We start from the raw sequence: 17,355 nt of genomic DNA, 5'->3' as shown, positions 1-17,355 counted from the left end.
TACTTTTTTTTTTTTTTTTTTGGAGCCAGAGTCTCACTCTGTCACCCAGGCTGGAGTTGGAGTACAGTGGTGCAATCTTGGCTCACTGCAACCTCTGCCTCCCAGATTCAAGTGATTCTCTGCCTCAGCCTTCTAAGTAGCCGGGACTACAGGTGCGCACCACCGTGCCCAGCTGATTTTTGTATTTTTTGGTAGAGACAGGGGTTCGGCATGTTGGCCAGGCTGGTCTTGATCTCCTAGTCTCAAGTGATCCACCCGCCTCAGCATCTCATAGTGCTGGGATTACATGCGTGAGCCACCATGCCTGGCCTTACTTTTGTTTTTTTTCTAACCATTCAAATATATAAAAACCATTCATGGGTGGTACAAAAGCTGGCAGCAGGCTGGGTTTAGCCTACCACTGTCATCTGCTGACCCGTGCCCTGGAATGTAACCTCTGCAAGGGATTTTTGTTTCCTTTCTTTCTTTTTTACTTTTTTTTTTTGTTTAAGATAGAGTTGGGATCTTGCTGTGTTGCCCAGGCTGGTCTCAAACTCCTGGCCTCAAGTGATCCTCCTGCCTCAGCCTTCCAAAGTGCTGAGATTACAGGTGTGAGCCACTGTGCCTGACCATACAGGGATTTTTGGATGTTCAGTTTGCCTCTATGTCTTCAGTGCCCAGAAAAGTGCCTAGCACATAGTAGGCACTCCATAAAGTTGTATTAAATGAATGAACCAATACATACAGGTGGGTCTTAAACTGACTCTTTAACGCCAGGATCGTGGCAGGAGGGGAGAGAGCCTTCCAGGTGGGGGAACAGCCTAAGCAAAGGCCTAGAGTCAGGGCAAGTCCGGTGAGGGTCCCCCTTTGGCCCCATAAAGCCACCAATGCCTAGTGGAGACAACTGGGAAACAACCAAGCAGTTATGGGCCTGGGAGGAGAGATGGGGAAAGGAGGCCAGGGTGGGGGCAGGTGCTTTTAAAAGTTGCTCTATTGGGTGAGAGCCCTGCTCCTATCCCAGAAACACCAGCCTTATTTTTAACCCTGCTGACGAAAGTTAATCCGAATGAAATCAAGAAGAGTCTCCGTGTTCCTCCCCCGGCCCCAGTGACTGCTCCCTTCCCCCAAGCAGGGTCAGAGCCATCCTCCAGACCCTCACCCAGAGGCATGGATCCAGAGATGGTGAGTGGTCAGCAGAGCAGGAATGCTTCCTGCATTTCCCCAGCAGGGCCTTGATTCAGGGAGGGACCCTGGTGCTAAAAGGAAAACATCCAAGGCTCCTAGGGGGTTGAGCAGGCTGGGAACAACTTCAAGATGGAGCTGGCTTTTCTCTCTGCGGAACACGTGCTTCTCAAACTTAAGTCAGAATCTGGAATATAAAACACAGATTCCTAGGCTCGTTCCCTTCAAATTCCGATGAGTCGGTCTGGGCAGAGCCCGAGAATTTGTATATCTGAGCTTCCAGGTGATGAAGATACTGGGTGGGGGTCACGGACTGCATTAGGAGAGGCACTGGCCTAGAAGCAATAGCCTCCCAGCCACAGTCATTCTGCCTGCCCTTCACCCCGTGAGCTGCTGGTATACCCCATCCAGACTGCCTCGGGCAAGGGTCTGGAGAGCCTCGAAGGCCATACTAAGTAGCTAGGGTTTTATTTTGAGCACAGTAGGAAGCCTTGCAAAGATTTTAAGCAAGGGGTGAGGCCACGGGTGTGTGGTTAAGCAAGCTCGCTGAGCCGCTGTGTGTAGGAGCAGCTGTAGGAGTGAGCCTGCAGGCAGGGGAGACACATGGGAGGGGGTGCAGGAGGAGTGGCAGAGGGTTCAAGAGTTATAAAGGGAGCCGGAGAGACCAGTGTTGGTGATTGATGGGCTGTGGATGTGGAAGGAGGTGGGGAGGGAGGGTGCTGAAGAACACCGGGATTCCTGGCCTGAAGGCTGGGATCAGAGATTGGGAGCATGGGACAGGGGAGAAGGGCTGATAGGATGCAGTGGGCCGGGTGGTTGGAGATGGACAGGGAGTATGCTTGCTTCCAGCACAGCAGCCCTCATTGCCCTGGGCTGTGTGGCCGCCCCTGTTCTGGCTGTGCACAGTGGGTCCCCCAGAATCTTCCAGGGCTGTGGGGAGAGGCTGCCTTTCCTGCCTGAGGAGTTCTCAACCCACCTTCCAAAGGCACCAGAAAGTGGGCATCTTTCTGCTCACATGACCAAAAAAAGGGCATTTTCTCAGTTTGAAGGCTTGCCCTGCCCTTTCCCTCCTCCTCCCTCCTGGGGTTTCACGTTCCCAGAGAAGTGGCTCTAAAAAGTTTAGAACTTTGTCTCACACATACTCACGTGTAGGCAAAAATAAGCCTGGGGATATGCATGTAGCACACTCAGTTTTGATGTACAGATGTCATTCTCCTCCTCCTCTTTCACCACTGCCACCAACACCCCATCATCATCATCATCATCATCATCAAGGCCAAACACTTTCACGCGTTGCCTCTCACTTAGTTTTCACAGCAACTTCAGGAGGGGAGAATTACTATCTCCACTTTACAGATGAAGAAACTGAGGCACAGAGAGGTAAAGCCATGCATGCACCCAAGGTCCTAGACTCCCAGTGGGGTGAGGTGAGTGAGTAAGTGAGGGATCCAAGTGCAGGGTCCAATCCAGGCCTTATTTAAAATTTTCTTCATAGGTTGTTCATCAAGGATTTATTTTTGCATTAATTTAGACTTTTAAAATATTGCATTAAAATGTGATTCCTCTTGATCACTGAGTTTTTTGGCAACCCCGTAAATTTTGCCCCTGAGGCGAGTGCCTCGGTCATCTCACTCTGTCCCCGGCCTTGGCAGAGCCCAAATTGGAATCCAGGGCTGTTAATTCTAAAACTGTGTGCTCTTAACTCTTCCCTAGGCTGTCTCCTTGCCCCTACGTATGTGCACACCTGCATGCATGCCTTCAGCCATGTATTCATTCATTCAGTAAGCATTACTATGGCAATATGGCATAGTGGAGAGGCAGGGGCTTGGAAATCAGACAGCTCCAGGTTTGGAATCTTACTCTGCTGCTTGTTACTGAATGGAAATTCAGCCTGTGGTTAGGATACAGACTCTAGATCCCAGAATGCTTTGGTTTGAATCCTTACTCTGGTACTTACTAGCTATGTAAGCTTGGGTGAATTCTTTTTTTCTTTCTGAGATGCAGTCTTGCTCAGTTGCCCAGGCTGGAGTGCAATGGTGTGATAATAGCTCACTGCAGCCTCGATCTCCTGGGCTCAAGCAATCCCCCCCACCTCAGCCTCCTGAGTAGCTGGGACTACAGGTGTGCGCCACCACACCTCGCTAATTTTTTTTTTAATTGTTAGTAGAGACAAGGTCTTGCTATGTTGCTTAGGCTGGTCTTCAACTCCTGAGCTCAAGTGATCTTCCTGCCTCAGCCTCCCAAAGTGCTGGGATTACAAGCATGAGCCACCATGCTGGCCTGGGTTCTTTAGGACACTCCTGTGCCTTGGATGTCTCCTCTGTAGAGAGGGATGATAGGAATAACATCTACCCTGTAGAGTTATTGGGGGGTTAAATAAGTTAATTTCTGTAAAGCCCTTGGCATATACTAAGTGCTTTGTAAATGTTAACTCCTATTTTGTTTCCTTGAGCAAGACACCTTTCTGAACCTCAGTTTCCCCACCTGTGAAGTAGGGACCGGTAAACAATACCTCACTACCTCACCGTTTTGAGATTTGTAAGGGATAAAAGCCCTGGTGCATAGTAGAAGCTTAAGGGAATTTATCCCCCTTACCGTGCGCCCAGTTCTCTGCTGGAGACTGAGATAAAGACACACACACATCAACTCCCCAAGGAATTAACTCATCTGTAGAGAGTGGACACTCTGACTTGGCTTTGCAGCTCCTCGAAGGCACCAAGCTCTTCCTCAGTCTCAGAGTCTTTGCAGTTGCCCTTGTGTCTACCTGGCTCATTGACGCACCCACCTCTTAGGGGCCTAATGTATGTGTTTCTTCAAGTCTCAACTCAAATGTCAACTTCCTCAAGGAATCCTTTCCTGACCAGCCCACATCCACCACCCATCAACATTAAGTCTTTCTGTCCTGCATTTTCATTGTATTCTCTACTCCTCCTTCATGGCATATTTCACAATTATAATTAGGTACTTTTTATTTAATTGCATTTTATTAAATAGTTTTTGTGTCTGTTTACTAGCCAGCTCCCTCATCTGACAGTAGCCTTTCTGGTCCACAGAGTCTCTCTGTCCTCAGTTCCTGGCCATGCTCAGCTCCTGGCACAGGCTCTGGCACATGCTCAGCTACTGGTATAGAGCAAGCTTGTCTAACCCTTGCCCATGGGCCTCATGCAGCCCGGGACGGCTTTGAATGCGGCCCAACACGAATTCGTAAACTCTCTTAAAATGTTATGGGATTTTTTTTGTGTGATTTTTTTTTTAAGCTTATCACCTATCGTTAGTGTTAGTGTATTTTCTGTGTGGTCCATGAGAATTCTTCTTCTTCCAATGTGGCCCATGGAAGCCAAAAGATTGGACACCACTGCCCTAGAGTTATGTTGCCTGGGTTCAAAATCCCAGTTCCTGCACTTCAGGACTCTGTGACCTTGGGCAAATTGCTTAACCTGTTTGCACTTCAATTTTCTTTTCTGTAAAATAGGGATAATAATAACAGCACCAGCTTCCTAAGGCATTAGAATGAGCATATGAGATAATCTTCATAACTCCTTTAGAACCATGCCTGGCCCATTAGGAAACTGGACTGTTATTACTTTAGTAGGTACTTCTGTGAGTTAAGCTAGGCTGACAGCTGAAACAGACATCTCCCAAATCTCAGGTACTTAACACAATGAATGTTTAAGATTTGCTCCTGTCACGTGCAACTGTGGGGCTGTGGGAAGGGGCTTTGCTCCATGCAATCATTTATGGGCTCAGATTTCCTAACTTGGAGTCCACAGGAGGGTCTGTGGATAGATTTCAGGGGTCCATGAACTTGGATGGTGTAGGTTAGATTCCTAGAAGTACAGCCTGAAGTGGGGATTCTTGTGTAAGTGATTTACTGAGGGAGGCTTTCAGGAGAGAGAAGAATGAGACGCAGTATGGCGTAGGGAAGGAGATGAGCTAAGATGTGGTCTCAGCTGGAGACCTGCTTCAGCCAGTCCACCGGGGGCTCTGGAGCATGGATTGTACCTGCTGCAGCTGGAGTTCCTTCCTCTTGAGGCAAGAGGAGGCTGACCAGTACCAGTCATTGGTATGGGCTGCCTAGGTTTAGGGGTAGGCAGGGCAGGATTTTTTTTTTTTTTTGAGATGGAGTCTCACCCTGTTGCCCAGGCTGGAATGCACTGGCGCAATCTCGGCTCACTGCAAGCTCCGCCTCCTGGGTTCATGCCATTCTCCTGCCTTAGCCTCCCGAGTACCTGGGACTACAGGCGCCCGCCACCACGCCCGGCTAATTTTTTGTATTTTTTAGTAGAGACGGGGTTTCACCATGTTAGCCAGGATGGTCTCCATCTCCTGACCTCGTGATCCGCCTGCCTTGGCCTCCCAAAGTGTTGGGATTACAGGCGTGAGCCACCGTGCCTGGCTGGCAGGGCAGTATTTTAACTTCTGGAACAAGGTGGCTTCTATGGGCTACAATTCTCTGGGGTAGTAAGGAGCCATTAGCAGCCAACACTCACATCAGCCAGGGGTAGGCACATTTGCCCAGTGAAGGGATCTGCATAGGGCACCAGAAGTACCCACTACAATGAGAAAAGCTACATCTATATTTTTATTAACTCCAACCGAAATGTAGCCTTCTCTTCAATTATGGAAATAGGCAATAAACCATAATAGTAGTAGTAGCAGCTGTGACTTTGTCACCAATAGAAATCTCATATATTTTCATGTCATATTATATGTTGTAATTAGATATCCTTGAAATATCCTTTATGCTTATCTATACTTTAAAATTACAGTAGTTAACAGACCTGATATTTTGTTTAATGTGATTATAAAGGTATAGATTATTATTTTATAAATGTGTTCTTTTAAATATTTTGGAAACAGTATGTCAAGTAACTGCATCCTTTTGTAATCCTATGTATATTATGCATTCAAAAACATTATTCTGAGAAGGGATCCATAGGCTTCACCACACTGCCAAAGGGATCTGTGACACAGAAGTTAAGTCCCTATTCTGGGGACTCAGCCTGCTCTGCATTCAACCAGCAATGCTGGGGAAAAAAGAGAGGGCACAGAAGTTTTTATGGGCCAAGCCTGGAAATAGCATACATGATGTCTTCCCATAATGCACTGGCCAGAACTCAGTCACCTGACCACACCTAACTGCAAGGGAGGTTGGGAAAGGTAGTCTACCTATGTGCTCAGAAAGAAGAAAAAATGATCTGGAGAATGCATAGCAGTTTGGGCCATGAGGCTCAATAAATATTCATTGACTGCCTGAGTGAAAGAATGCTGTGTTTAGCATGTCTCTTTTGTGGGTTGGGGAGAAGGGGCAGAAGGCTGGTTCTCTGGAAGGGTCCTGAGTCTTCTGCCACGTTGTCTCCATAGGACAAGCCACGCCAAGGCCAAAGCTGAGGCAGCGGAACAGGCCGCCCTGGCTGCCAACCAGGAGTCCAACATTGCTCGCACTTTGGCCAGGGAGCTGGCTCCGGACTTCTACCAGCCAGGTAGGGCCAGTCAGGGAAGGATGGGCAGGGTAGGGCTATCCCTAGGGTGGGCGCTTTTCTTTGCTTACTGGAATCTGGATGCCCAAGTGGTTTCCTGGATGCCCGTGAGTCTCAGAAACTGGGGCATGGTGCAAATGTGGGATGGGATGATGCAGGGGTAGGTGAGGAGACACATCTCTGCCTTCATGCTGAGCTCGAGGGGAGGGCAGCAGAGTCACTCCAAGTGGTCTTTTCTCTCTGCTCTAAGCAGGGAAGACAGTTGGAGCTGGTGAAGCTTAGAGGAGAGAAGTCACTGGTGGATGAGAGGGAAAAATGGCTTCTTGCACTTGCCCAACAGTTTCAGTCAAGCATTGAGCACCGTCCATGTGTCAGGCACTGTGCCAGGCTCTGGGGTTACATAAGTGGGTTCCAAAATCTAGGGGAGCAGAGAGTCACAAAAACAACAGAGCTAGGGGTACCATAAACAGACTGTGCATTCATTCAAACCCTGATTCCGCTGCTTCCCAGCTGTGAGACTTTGAGTGAGGTGTTTAACCTCTGTAAACCTCAGTTTCCTGATCTGTAAAATGGTAGTAAGAATGGTGCCTGCTTTTTTGTGCATGGATTAAATGCACGTAAGGTACATTCCCAGTCCTCAGTAAGCTCTCAGTGACTGTGGCTGTTGTTTCATGATTATGGTTCCATTTCACACAGCAGGATGAGCACTGTGCGGTTAGAATGGGAGCGGAGGGAGCTCACAGGAAGCAGTTAGGCAAGAGGAAGTGTTAGAGAAGGCTGCCCTCAGGAGAGGCCATTTGAGCTGAATCTTGCAGGCTGAATAAGAGTCTATCAAGTCAGTGGGTCTCAAATTTGACACAGATTGCTGGGTCCACCCCCAGAGTTTCTGATTCAGTAGCAGGTGGAGCCCATGAATGAATGTGCATTTCTAAGGATCAGGCGACGTGGATGCTGCTAGTCTGAGACCACACTTTGAGAGCTGCTGTACCAGATAGTGCTGGGTGGGATGAGTGGAGGAGGTGCAAAGGCACAAAAACTCGGACAGAGCAGCATGCCAGGAAGCCACATCACAAAGTAGGCTGTGGGTCCTGAGAATCGAGGCTGCAGAGTAAGGAGGACCTCCCGGCCTTGGTAGAGATCTGGCACATGGATAGAGTGGTGGGAACCCCTGAGGGACAGAGATGGGGATTCTCTGCGATGAAGGTTTTGTTGTTTTGTTTTGTTGAGACGGAGTCTCGCTCTGTCACCAGGCTGGAGTGCAGTGGCGCGATCTCAGCTCACTGCAACTTCCGACTCCCTGGTTCAAGCAATTCTCCTGCCTCGGCCTCCTGAGTAGCTGGGATTACAGGCACGCGCCACCATGCCCAGCTAATTTTTGTATTTTTAGTAGAGACAGAGTTTCACCATGTTGGCCAGGATCGTCTCGATCTCCTGACCTTGTGATCCGCGCGCCTCGGCCTCCCAAAGTGCTGGGATTACAGGCGTGAGCCACCGCGCCCAGCCATGAAGGGTTTTTAAGTTAACGACATGATCAGATGTGTGTTTTCTAAACGTGATCCTGGCTGCAGAAAGGAGGCCAAAGGAGGCCTGATGAAAAACCTAGGAGTGAAAACCTATGCCTGGGAGGATCCCTCACTTCTGGTCACAGCGCTCCCCCTGCTGGTCTATGCCGGTTCGGGGCCCTGAGCTCCGCCTTTGACATGCATTTTCTCAATCCTTCCATTCGTATTTATAAAATAGGTATGATCAGGACCATGTTTCAGATAAGGGAATGGAAAGAGACTCGTGCCATAGTAAAGGGCATCGCCTCTGGAGCCAGACTGCTGGGTGCTAGTCCTGGCTCTGCCCTTCGACAGCTGTGTGACTTTGGGCAAGTGATTTAACCTCTCAGAGCCTCCCTTCGAGGTTCACAGTAGCATCAACTTCATAGGGATACTACAGGGATTAGATGAGTTAATATTTGGAAAGTGCTTGGAACAGTGCCTGGCACTTGGTCAGTGCTATGTGAGTGCCGACTGAGCCCATGAATGAGGCTCGAGAGGTGAAGTGGCTGGCCCAGGATCACCCAACAGTGGTGCGGGGTTCGAGCCCAGCCTCCCTGTGTTGCCCCTGGCAGGTCCGGAATATCAGAAGCGCCGGCTGCTGCAGGAGATCCTGGAGAACTCGGAGAGCCTGCTGGAGCCCCCCGACCGGGGCGCCGGCGCAGCGGGCCTCCCACAGCCGCCCCGCGAGAGCCCGCAGCTGCACGAGCGTGAGACCCCTCGGCCCGAGGGTGGCTCCCCGTCACCGGCCGGGACGCCCCCGCAGCCCAAGCGGCCCAGGCCCGGGGCGTCCAAGGACGGCCTGCTGAGCCCAGGCGTCTGGAACGGCGAGCCCAGCGGTGAGGGCAGCCGGTCAGTCACTCCGTCCGAGGGCGCGGGCCGCCGCAGCCCCGCGCGTCCAGCCACCGAGCGCATGGCCATCGAGGCTCTGCAGGCACCGCCTGCGCCGTCGCGGGAGCCGGAGGTGGCGCTTTACCAGGGCTACCACAGCTATGCTGTGCGCACCACGCCGCCCGAGCCCCCACCCTTTGAGGACCAGCCCGAGCCCGAGGTCTCCGGGTCCGAGTCCGCGCCCTCATCCCCGGCCACCGCCCCGCTGCAGGCCCCCACGCTCCGAGGCCCCGAGCCTGCACGCGAGACCCCCGCCAAGCTGGAGCCCAAGCCCATCATCCCCAAAGCCGAGCCCAGGGCCAAGGCCCGCAAGACTGAGGCCCGAGGGCTGACCAAGCCGGGGGCCAAGAAGAAGGCGCGGAAGGAGGCCGCACTGGCGGCAGAGGCGGAGGTGGAGGTGGAAGAGGTGAGGCTGTCGGGCAAGGAGTGCCTAAGGTCGGGTTCCCTAGAGGTAGCAGGGCTTGAGGGAGGATTCAGGGGCAGGGGATTTGGGGGTTGCTGGGGTGCGAGAGACCGAAGCAGGATAGAGCAGGAGGAAATGCAGCAGGGCTGGGGATTAGGGGAGCATAGCCTTGGCTTGGTCCACAGAGGACGTTGGAGTGTAAATGGCCGCATGGAGTCCTCCTACCTTTGCACCTGGTATCCCATTGGCAGAGACAGTTCTCATGAGCAGGGGCAGCTGGGAGCCTGAGCAGCTGGAGGGTGGGTCCATTTGCCCAGTCAGGGGGGTTGGGCTGGGCACCAGCAGCATCTGCTACAAGGTGTAGCAGTGAGGGCTTCATGGAGGTGGAAGAAGGGCCCAGCAGGATTTGGATTATAGACCTCCTGACTTATAGGAGGCAGGGAGCTAGGAACGGCGGCAACAAAGACTGAAGCTGGGCTTTGAGGGACTGAAGAATGCGTCCCAAGGGGAATTAGCAGGATGCCTGGGTTCCAGGCCTGATTCACACACTATATGACTTGGGGCATCATCTTGTCCCTCCCTGGGTCCTGAGGGATTTGGTTATTTCTAAGAGTCCTTCGAGCTGTGATGGTCTGCCATCCAGGTGACAGGATACAGCAGTGAACAAAGCCGGCAATGCTCTTAGGAAGGTCCATCCAGAAGTTCCTGCTCTGTCCAGCCTTGCTGTGACCTGGGTGGGGGGTGTCTCAGAGGCCATGGGGACTCAGGCAGCCTCTCTCCACTGCTCCCAGGTCCCCAACACCATCCTCATCTGCATGGTGATCCTGCTGAACATCGGCCTGGCCATCCTCTTCGTTCACCTCCTGACCTGACCCTCGCCTACCAGGTACAGCCAGCTGGCTGGAGGAGGGGTTGGGGGGCAGGAGCCCCTGGGGAGTTTTGAGCACCAGGGTGGTGGGAGGAGGGACCTACTCGGTACTTGGATGACAGTCCTGTGACTAATTGAGGCCCACCCACCTGCAGAAGCCAAGACCTAGAGTGTGATTTGATACCAACACACACACACACACACACACACACACACTTACTTCATTAGCTTAGTGTTTGCAGAGCACCTGCTCTCTGTCAGGTGAGCACTGAGGGCTTCATTCACTCATTCATTTGGCCAACATGTACTGCTCTGCTGGGAGATGGGGATACAGCAGGGACTCACTCCTGCTCCAAGAATGGGGTGAACACAATGAAAGTAACCCTGAACTTAGAGCTCATTACAGAAAAGTCTTACCGTTCAAACATTGAGCACAACAGGTCTAGACTGAGCTCACCTGGGACAGTGGGACACTCATCTCTGTGCCCCCTTTCTCTCTTCCCCACTTCAGTCTTTAATCTCTTGGCACCCCCAGCCTGCTCCTGTTCCTCTGCCCATTGGTTCCCTCTCAGTTTTCTCCCCATGATGGAGCTGGGGGCTGGGGTAAGTTCCCGTGAAGTGGAGTGGGCTGGGCTGGGCTGAAGGAGAGTGGCCCTCACTGCTCTCAAGGTGAAGCATCTACAAGACAAAATCTTCCCCTTGCTGGAACTAGCCTTCACGGCCTCAATCCCATGCTTGGCAATAATAACAGGGTTTCTGCCTTTTCCTCAGGCCCCCTTTTTTGATCCTAGCTTAGTTTGGGCTGGAGGTTCTTAATCAGCCCCAGGAAAGTCTATGCTGTCACCATGTAAACAGTCAATGACAATACCAGCCTGGTAAGTGCTGCCGTAGGGGTGAACACTTGAGCTCTGCAGGTTCCACGTTTCAACAGGGGCTCTGGGAATGCTTCCTGCAGGCACCGATTCCTTTAATGACCTGAAGGGTGAAAAGGAGTGAACCAGATGACAGTGGGGGAGGAAGAGGGAGGAGATGAGTGCACCAGCAAAGGGAACAGCATGTGTAAATAAACAGGCAGGCAGCCAGGGCCAGGAGAGGCCTCGGAGACCTGTTTGTGACCTGCCGAGTATCAGAATCAAGGGACAAGGCTGTCTGGGGGGATGCAGAGGTGGGATCTTGCCCCAGAGAAGATGAGCCCCAAGGCTTGAGCCCTGCACCTGGCTTGGCGGCCCAGCCTCTGCCCTCCCTCTCTCGCCTGACCCTTTTGCTGTCTCTTTGCAGAGCCAGAAGTTCCTGCTGAGGACATGAGGACCCGTCTTTTTGCAGTGCCAGGCAGGGTGGCCAAAGAGGACTGGACTCTGGACCTGGAGCCCCGCGGTCCAGTTCACATTCACCCCACAAGAGTTTCAGGAGGCCTCCCACGGTGCCTGTGCTGGGTGGCGGTGGTGGTGCCAAGAGGAATGGAATGTCCTGGGCTCCTTCAGGAGCTCTCTACCCAGGGGCAAGGAGAGCCCAGAGAGAAGCGCCCTGGTCTCTTGAGCTTCCTGATCTGCTCCTGTCCCCCGCTCTCCTCCACTCCCTTGCCTTTCCTTAGGTTGTCCCCTCCCTGGGCTTTTGTGTGTTTTGGGAGATGTCACCTAACCAGGACATTGATATTCAATCCCATCCCCCTTCCTCCCACCCTGCCCCACTTTGATTTAATCCTTTGGCTGTGGGCTGAGGCCTCCCAGGGAAGCTGGGTGGGGTGGGTGCTGAGACCCCCTCAGACCAGCACAGAGACCTGTCCTTGTGCAGTCTGCACTCTGCACTCCCTCCCTTGCCTGTAGATGTTCTGAATGACAGTAGAGGAAATGGACAAGGTCAGTTTGAATATCCCGGAACACAGTGCTCTGTCTCCTCCCACCAGTCCAGTTAGCTTCCCTTCTGGACCAATAGACGAGGGGAGACCCCATGGATCCTCTGGCTGGGAAGCCGCTGACCAGGTGGCCAGGGGGCAGGGTGGGAAGAGGGGTTAAGGTGCAGTGATGATGGCCTGTTTTGGAGTGTGTCTGAGACTGGGATTGCATTTGGGGTTTCCCGTGTGCTTGGGATGCTAGAGGGTCACCTGCAGGAGGCCTGGGGCCGGCGAGAGAAATCTCCTGTGATGCCCTGTGAAATGGCTTGTCTCCTCCCCCATCAGGGCCCACCGAAAGCTCAGGGGAGCACAGAAGCCCATGGAAGCCCAGGGAGATGTCCCTGGGGCAGACACTAAGGCAGACACTAAATGCTTGTCAAGAAGCATTTCCCGGCAAGAGAGGGGCAAGTCTGGGGCTCCAACTGGGTACAGCCTGGGTGCAGTTATAAGCCCCTTTGGCTTACTTGGTAGAAGATGGCTACTTGGATGTACCTCACTTAAAGATGTTTTGTACCACACTAGGTCTCTGGGCCCTTGTGCTTCCTGTGGGTGGGGTGAGGGCCAAAGGCTATGGTTTCCTGCCTCCAGGAGAATGGAGAGAAAGGGCTTCCAGGCCCCTCCAATCCTGGGGAAGGACGTGGCATCCAAGCTGAGCCAGAGGGAACTGCTGCTGTCCTCCCTTCATTTCTGTGGACCTTGGAGGCTTTGGCTTTGTGGCAGGGCCTCCCCAGGCAGCTCTGGGACCTAGGAGTTTGCTTCTGATAGGGTCAGCTTTCCCATTTCCCTTCAATGCTTGGGAACCTTCTCCCTTAGCTTCACACTTGCCGTTTCAAGCCCTGCTGGGACCTTGTGGCTTGGCTGGAATCCAGGACTGTATTTTCATGGAGAAGAACCTGCAGATTCTTCCATCCTCAGCTGGCCATGGCCCACAGCTCTGCATCTGCATCTGAGCTTCTCAAGACTCCTGGAGCATGAGGGGAATGGGGCGGGGCCACTGCTCAGTGCTGACAGGCTCCGTCTCAGAGATTCTTGTCCTGTTTTTTTTGTTGTTGTTTTTTTTTTTGGCTGGTGCTGGGGACAAGCCTGTGCCTGCCGAAGCTCCCAGGCCAAGTTTGGGGGCTGGTGTTTGGGGTTGGGGTTGGGGTTCAGGATGCTGCAGTCTGTGCAATAATAAACCCGCATCTGCTCACGGGCTCTGGCTGGGCTGCAATGTGCTTGTGGGGCCAGGATGAGGGGCTGGCTCAAGGAGGGTGGGTGGGAAGAGGCTGGGGGACGTGGGTCCTTCCCATCTGTGTCCTCGTTCTCACTATCCTTGAGGGGCAGCTGAAGGGCTTCAGTTTGAGTGGGGGCTGAAAGACCATAGAGCTTCTACGGTGGAATTTCTAAAGCAAACTTCCAGAAACTTCTATGAGTAGCTGACAATAGAATGAAGAGCCTGCCCTTTGAGATGGAGTCCCCCCAGCCTCCAATGCTAGCCCAGCCACTTTCTTCACTTCTCTGAGCCTCAGTTTTCTCATCTGTAAAATGGGGATAATAACAGTGCCTACCTCCTGGTAGTGAGGATTACATTAGATGTTGAGGCTGTAGAAAGCAGTGGAGAAATGGAGACGGGTGTTGTTGTTATCACGCTATGGTGCTGTTAGCTCTGCTACAAGCCCTCTTGCGTTTTGGTAGAGGATCCCAGGGACCCCAAAGGGATGGAGGTGATTCAGATACCAGTTGTTTAGTCAGAATATCTCAATCAGTGGGGGAGCCTGAGGGGATCGCCACATTCCACAGAGGCTTAGAGCAGAGGGACTTGCCCAAGGTCACGCACACAGCAAGTTGGTGGCAGGAAAGCAGTTCTCTTGACTTTTTAGGAATAAGTACTGCCCATGAAGTTACTCTCAAACCCGGTGGTTCCCAGCAAGGGGGTTGGAGAAGAAGGTCCCTCAACCAACAGTAGGCTCGAGTTCAGGCACACCCTGTCCTCAGGAGCCTGGCTCCCCTACCCAACCCAGCCCTATCACTGATGGGCCATGTGCTCCCTCACTCCCTCTTTCTGTGCCTCAGTTTCCTCTTCTGCTGAGGAGACTCTAATCCCTGCCCCATGGTCTTCCTCATAGGCAATGCAGTTGTGAGGCTCAAATGAGATAGATTATGGTGATAAAGAGGTTTTAAGCTGGGCATGGTGGCTCACACCTGTAATTCCAGCACGTTAGAGGAGGCTGAGGCAGGTGGATCACTTGAGGTCAGGAGTTTGAGACCAGCCTGGCCAACATGGCAAAACCCCATCTCTACTAAAAAAGAAAATACAAAAATTAGCCAAGTGTGGTGGCACGCACCTGTAAACCCAGCTAGTTGGGAGACTGAGGCAGGAGAAGCACTTGAACCCTGGAGGCGGAGGTTGCAGTGAGCCGAGATCAAGCCACTGTACTCCAGCCTGGGTGACAGAGCAAGACTCCATCTGGAAAAAAAAAACCACAAAAGTTTTCAAAACTCTGGAATGATGCTGGGATTCCAGGAAGGATGGGCTTGGAGGAAGCACAGGAGGGGAGGTGGGAGTGGAAATGAGGAGGGAATTGTTATCTGTAGCCTTTGATAAAAACCCACAGAGGGAAAGCAGGTGGGCAGCCAGCCCAGTTGGCCGGTCTGCAGATGGGGTGTGTGTGTGTGTGTGTGTGTGTGTGTGTGTGTGTGTGTGTGTGTGTTGGATGAGTTGGAGGCAGGGGTGGCTGTATTGAACTCACTTTGGATGGTGTGCAAAGGAGGCGGCTTCCTGAGCCCCAGGTTTGGAGACTCAGAGCCAGGTAGTCGGAGACAGCACCCCCTGTTGGCTCAAGGGTAGGACACAGCCAGGCTGATGCCTCCTCTTCTAATCTTGACCACAGGCAGCTCTACGAAGTCTGATGGGTCTCCTGCCATGCCCGGAATGCATTTAAGGTGGTTTGTACCATGCATGAACTTACAAGCAATGCTGGCCCACTGCCTTGAGGTCTCTGCAGGACTCTTCCAGGGCAGTGAAAGGGAGGGGACCTAGGAACCGTGGGAGTCAGATTTGGGATTCGGGCAAGAAGGGAAGTTTCATAATCTGATGGACCCACAGAAGACCTGGCTGTTCTGGGAGAGATGCAGGCCCAGATGATGACCTTTGGAGGTGCCATGCCTGAAAAACTGATATGAAGATGCTCTCCCCCAAATAAGTGACTCAGAATACAAATAATACCTAAACTGTAAAACATAAAACTTGCATGTATGCTGAAATTAAAATAGCTCTTAGGTTCTTGCTTTGTGCAAAACTCTGACTGTGCCTATGGAGGCCAGTTCCCGCTCCCTCTCACTCTCTCAGCCTGTCTTGCTGGTACACTCAATGGAGTCAGGTGGCCGTAGGTCAGGCCCTGTGCTAAGCCCTTCACCTCCTGTATGTGGTGGCAGAACAGCTGTGTGGTTCAGAACATGGTTGCTGGTTCAAATCTTGGCTCTGTCCCTTAACATCTAGAACTTTCTTACTTTTCTGGGGGTGATGAATACCATGTTACCTGCCTCTTCAGATAGAAAATATGAACACAGCACTTAGAACAATTCCCAGCATGGTGTGAGCAGATGGTAAATGCACTGTTATTTTCCATTCTTCGCAGTATCTCCATGGTGTAGGTATTCGTCCACCCATTTTGCAGATGAGGAAAATTGAGCCTTGGGGAGATGGAGTGATTGGTTCAAGGTATCACAGAGAGGGAAGGACAGAGCTGGGACTGAAACCCAGAGCTGTGCTCTTTTACAGAACCACACTGCTCCCACCATGAAAGAGTGAGCTTCCCATCACTGCAGATGAGCCAGCTGAGGGGAGATGCTAGTCAACAGGGATGTGGCAGGGGACATTTGTCTCTTGGATATTAGTGGATGTAATGATTCAGAATTCCTGAAGGAGTTCAGGGAAGGAAGTTTCCTTCTCTGAAGAAGCTTGAGGAAATAACTCCTTAGGTTGTTAGAGATGGAGGCACTCTAAGATATCAGCTCATCTGGCCCCCTGTTTTTCATATGGGGAAACAGGCCTGGAGAGAGTGTCATGATTTGTAAGGATCACACAGCAAGTCAGTGACAGAGCTTGGACTGAGTGGGGAGTCATATTTTGTCCACAGACCAACTGCAGGTGAGACCCTCATGTAGGGCAACAGATGCCAGGGCACCTCGTGTCAGAACATTCACCATTCACTCCAGGCTGTCTTGACCAGGTGCCTACATTACAGTCACTTCTTCTTCCTCTTTTCTTTTTTTTTTTTTGAGACAGAGTCTCATTCTGTCACCCAGGCTGGAGTGCAATGGTATACAGTCACTTCTTAGTGACCTTTTAAAGCTATTTACATCTCGAGGCTGTAAAGTCAGCAATCTTGAGGCTGTAAAGTCAGCAAAGTCTGAGGGAACAATCTCCCCCTCTCCCTTCAGACCCCAGATACAAGTTTGGGGATCTCCAGGGCCACCATCAGTTCATACTGACTGGCTACAAACAAGGGGGTTCCTATGACTATCCTCATACTCAATAATTCACTAGAAAGACTCACAGAACTCACTGAAAGCTATTCTACTCAAGTCACATTGATTACAAGCAAAGAATGCGAATCAGAACCAGCCAAGGGAAAGGGACATAGGGTGGAATCTGGGAGGGTTCCAAATGCTAAACACCCGTGTCCTCGGTATCTGTTAGCTTGCCAGCATTGATAAGTAACAGTATGACAAAGTATGGCCAACCAGGGAAGCTAACCAGTGCTTCAGTGTCCAGAGTTTTTATTGGGACTTCATTATGTAGAGGTGATTGATTGAATCATTGCCCACATGGTTGAACTTAACCTCCATACCCCTCCCCACACCCAAAGGTCAGGCTGACATCACATAGCCCAAAGCCCCAATCTTTTAACCCTGTGGTTGATTTTTCTGGCATGGCCAGCACTCACCATAAGCCATCTGGTTAGCATAAGCTATGAGTTGTGGTCCCAGGAGCCCACCATGAATAACAAAGACACTCCTGTTAATCAGGATATCCTAAGGGTTTAGAAATTACTTCCTAGGAGCCAGGACAAAAATCAGACCTCTCCCTCAAGGCCCAGTTGCTAACTACACAACCCTGTATCTCTTCCTATCCACAG

General features: G+C 51.7%; 1 protein-coding gene across 2 annotated transcripts in view; it reads left to right on the top strand.

Moving 5' to 3' along the window:
* The window catches only part of JPH2 (junctophilin 2), a 77,229-nt gene extending 61,732 nt beyond the window's left edge, over positions 1–15,497 (top strand). Inside the window, exons 3-6 of one of the 2 annotated variants that reach the window (XM_019016695.4) lie at positions 6,526–6,644; positions 8,758–9,479; positions 10,268–10,362; positions 11,623–15,497. In XM_019016695.4, the coding sequence (XP_018872240.4) occupies positions 6,526–6,644; positions 8,758–9,479; positions 10,268–10,348 (922 nt within the window). In that variant the 3' untranslated portion in view covers positions 10,349–10,362; positions 11,623–15,497. Of the gene's footprint in view, positions 1–6,525; positions 6,645–8,757; positions 9,480–10,267; positions 10,363–11,622 lie in introns of those variants that run through there. The other variant, XM_055373015.2, reaches the window with a different exon arrangement.
* The last annotated feature ends 1,858 nt before the right edge of the window (positions 15,498–17,355 follow it).

The sequence above is a fragment of the Gorilla gorilla genome, chromosome 21 (genome assembly GCF_029281585.2).
Source record: "Gorilla gorilla gorilla isolate KB3781 chromosome 21, NHGRI_mGorGor1-v2.1_pri, whole genome shotgun sequence".
NCBI classification, from domain to species: domain Eukaryota; kingdom Metazoa; phylum Chordata; class Mammalia; order Primates; family Hominidae; genus Gorilla; species Gorilla gorilla.
The sequence above is the reverse complement of the archived record's forward strand: the minus strand, read 5'-3'. Positions and strand labels throughout refer to the sequence as shown.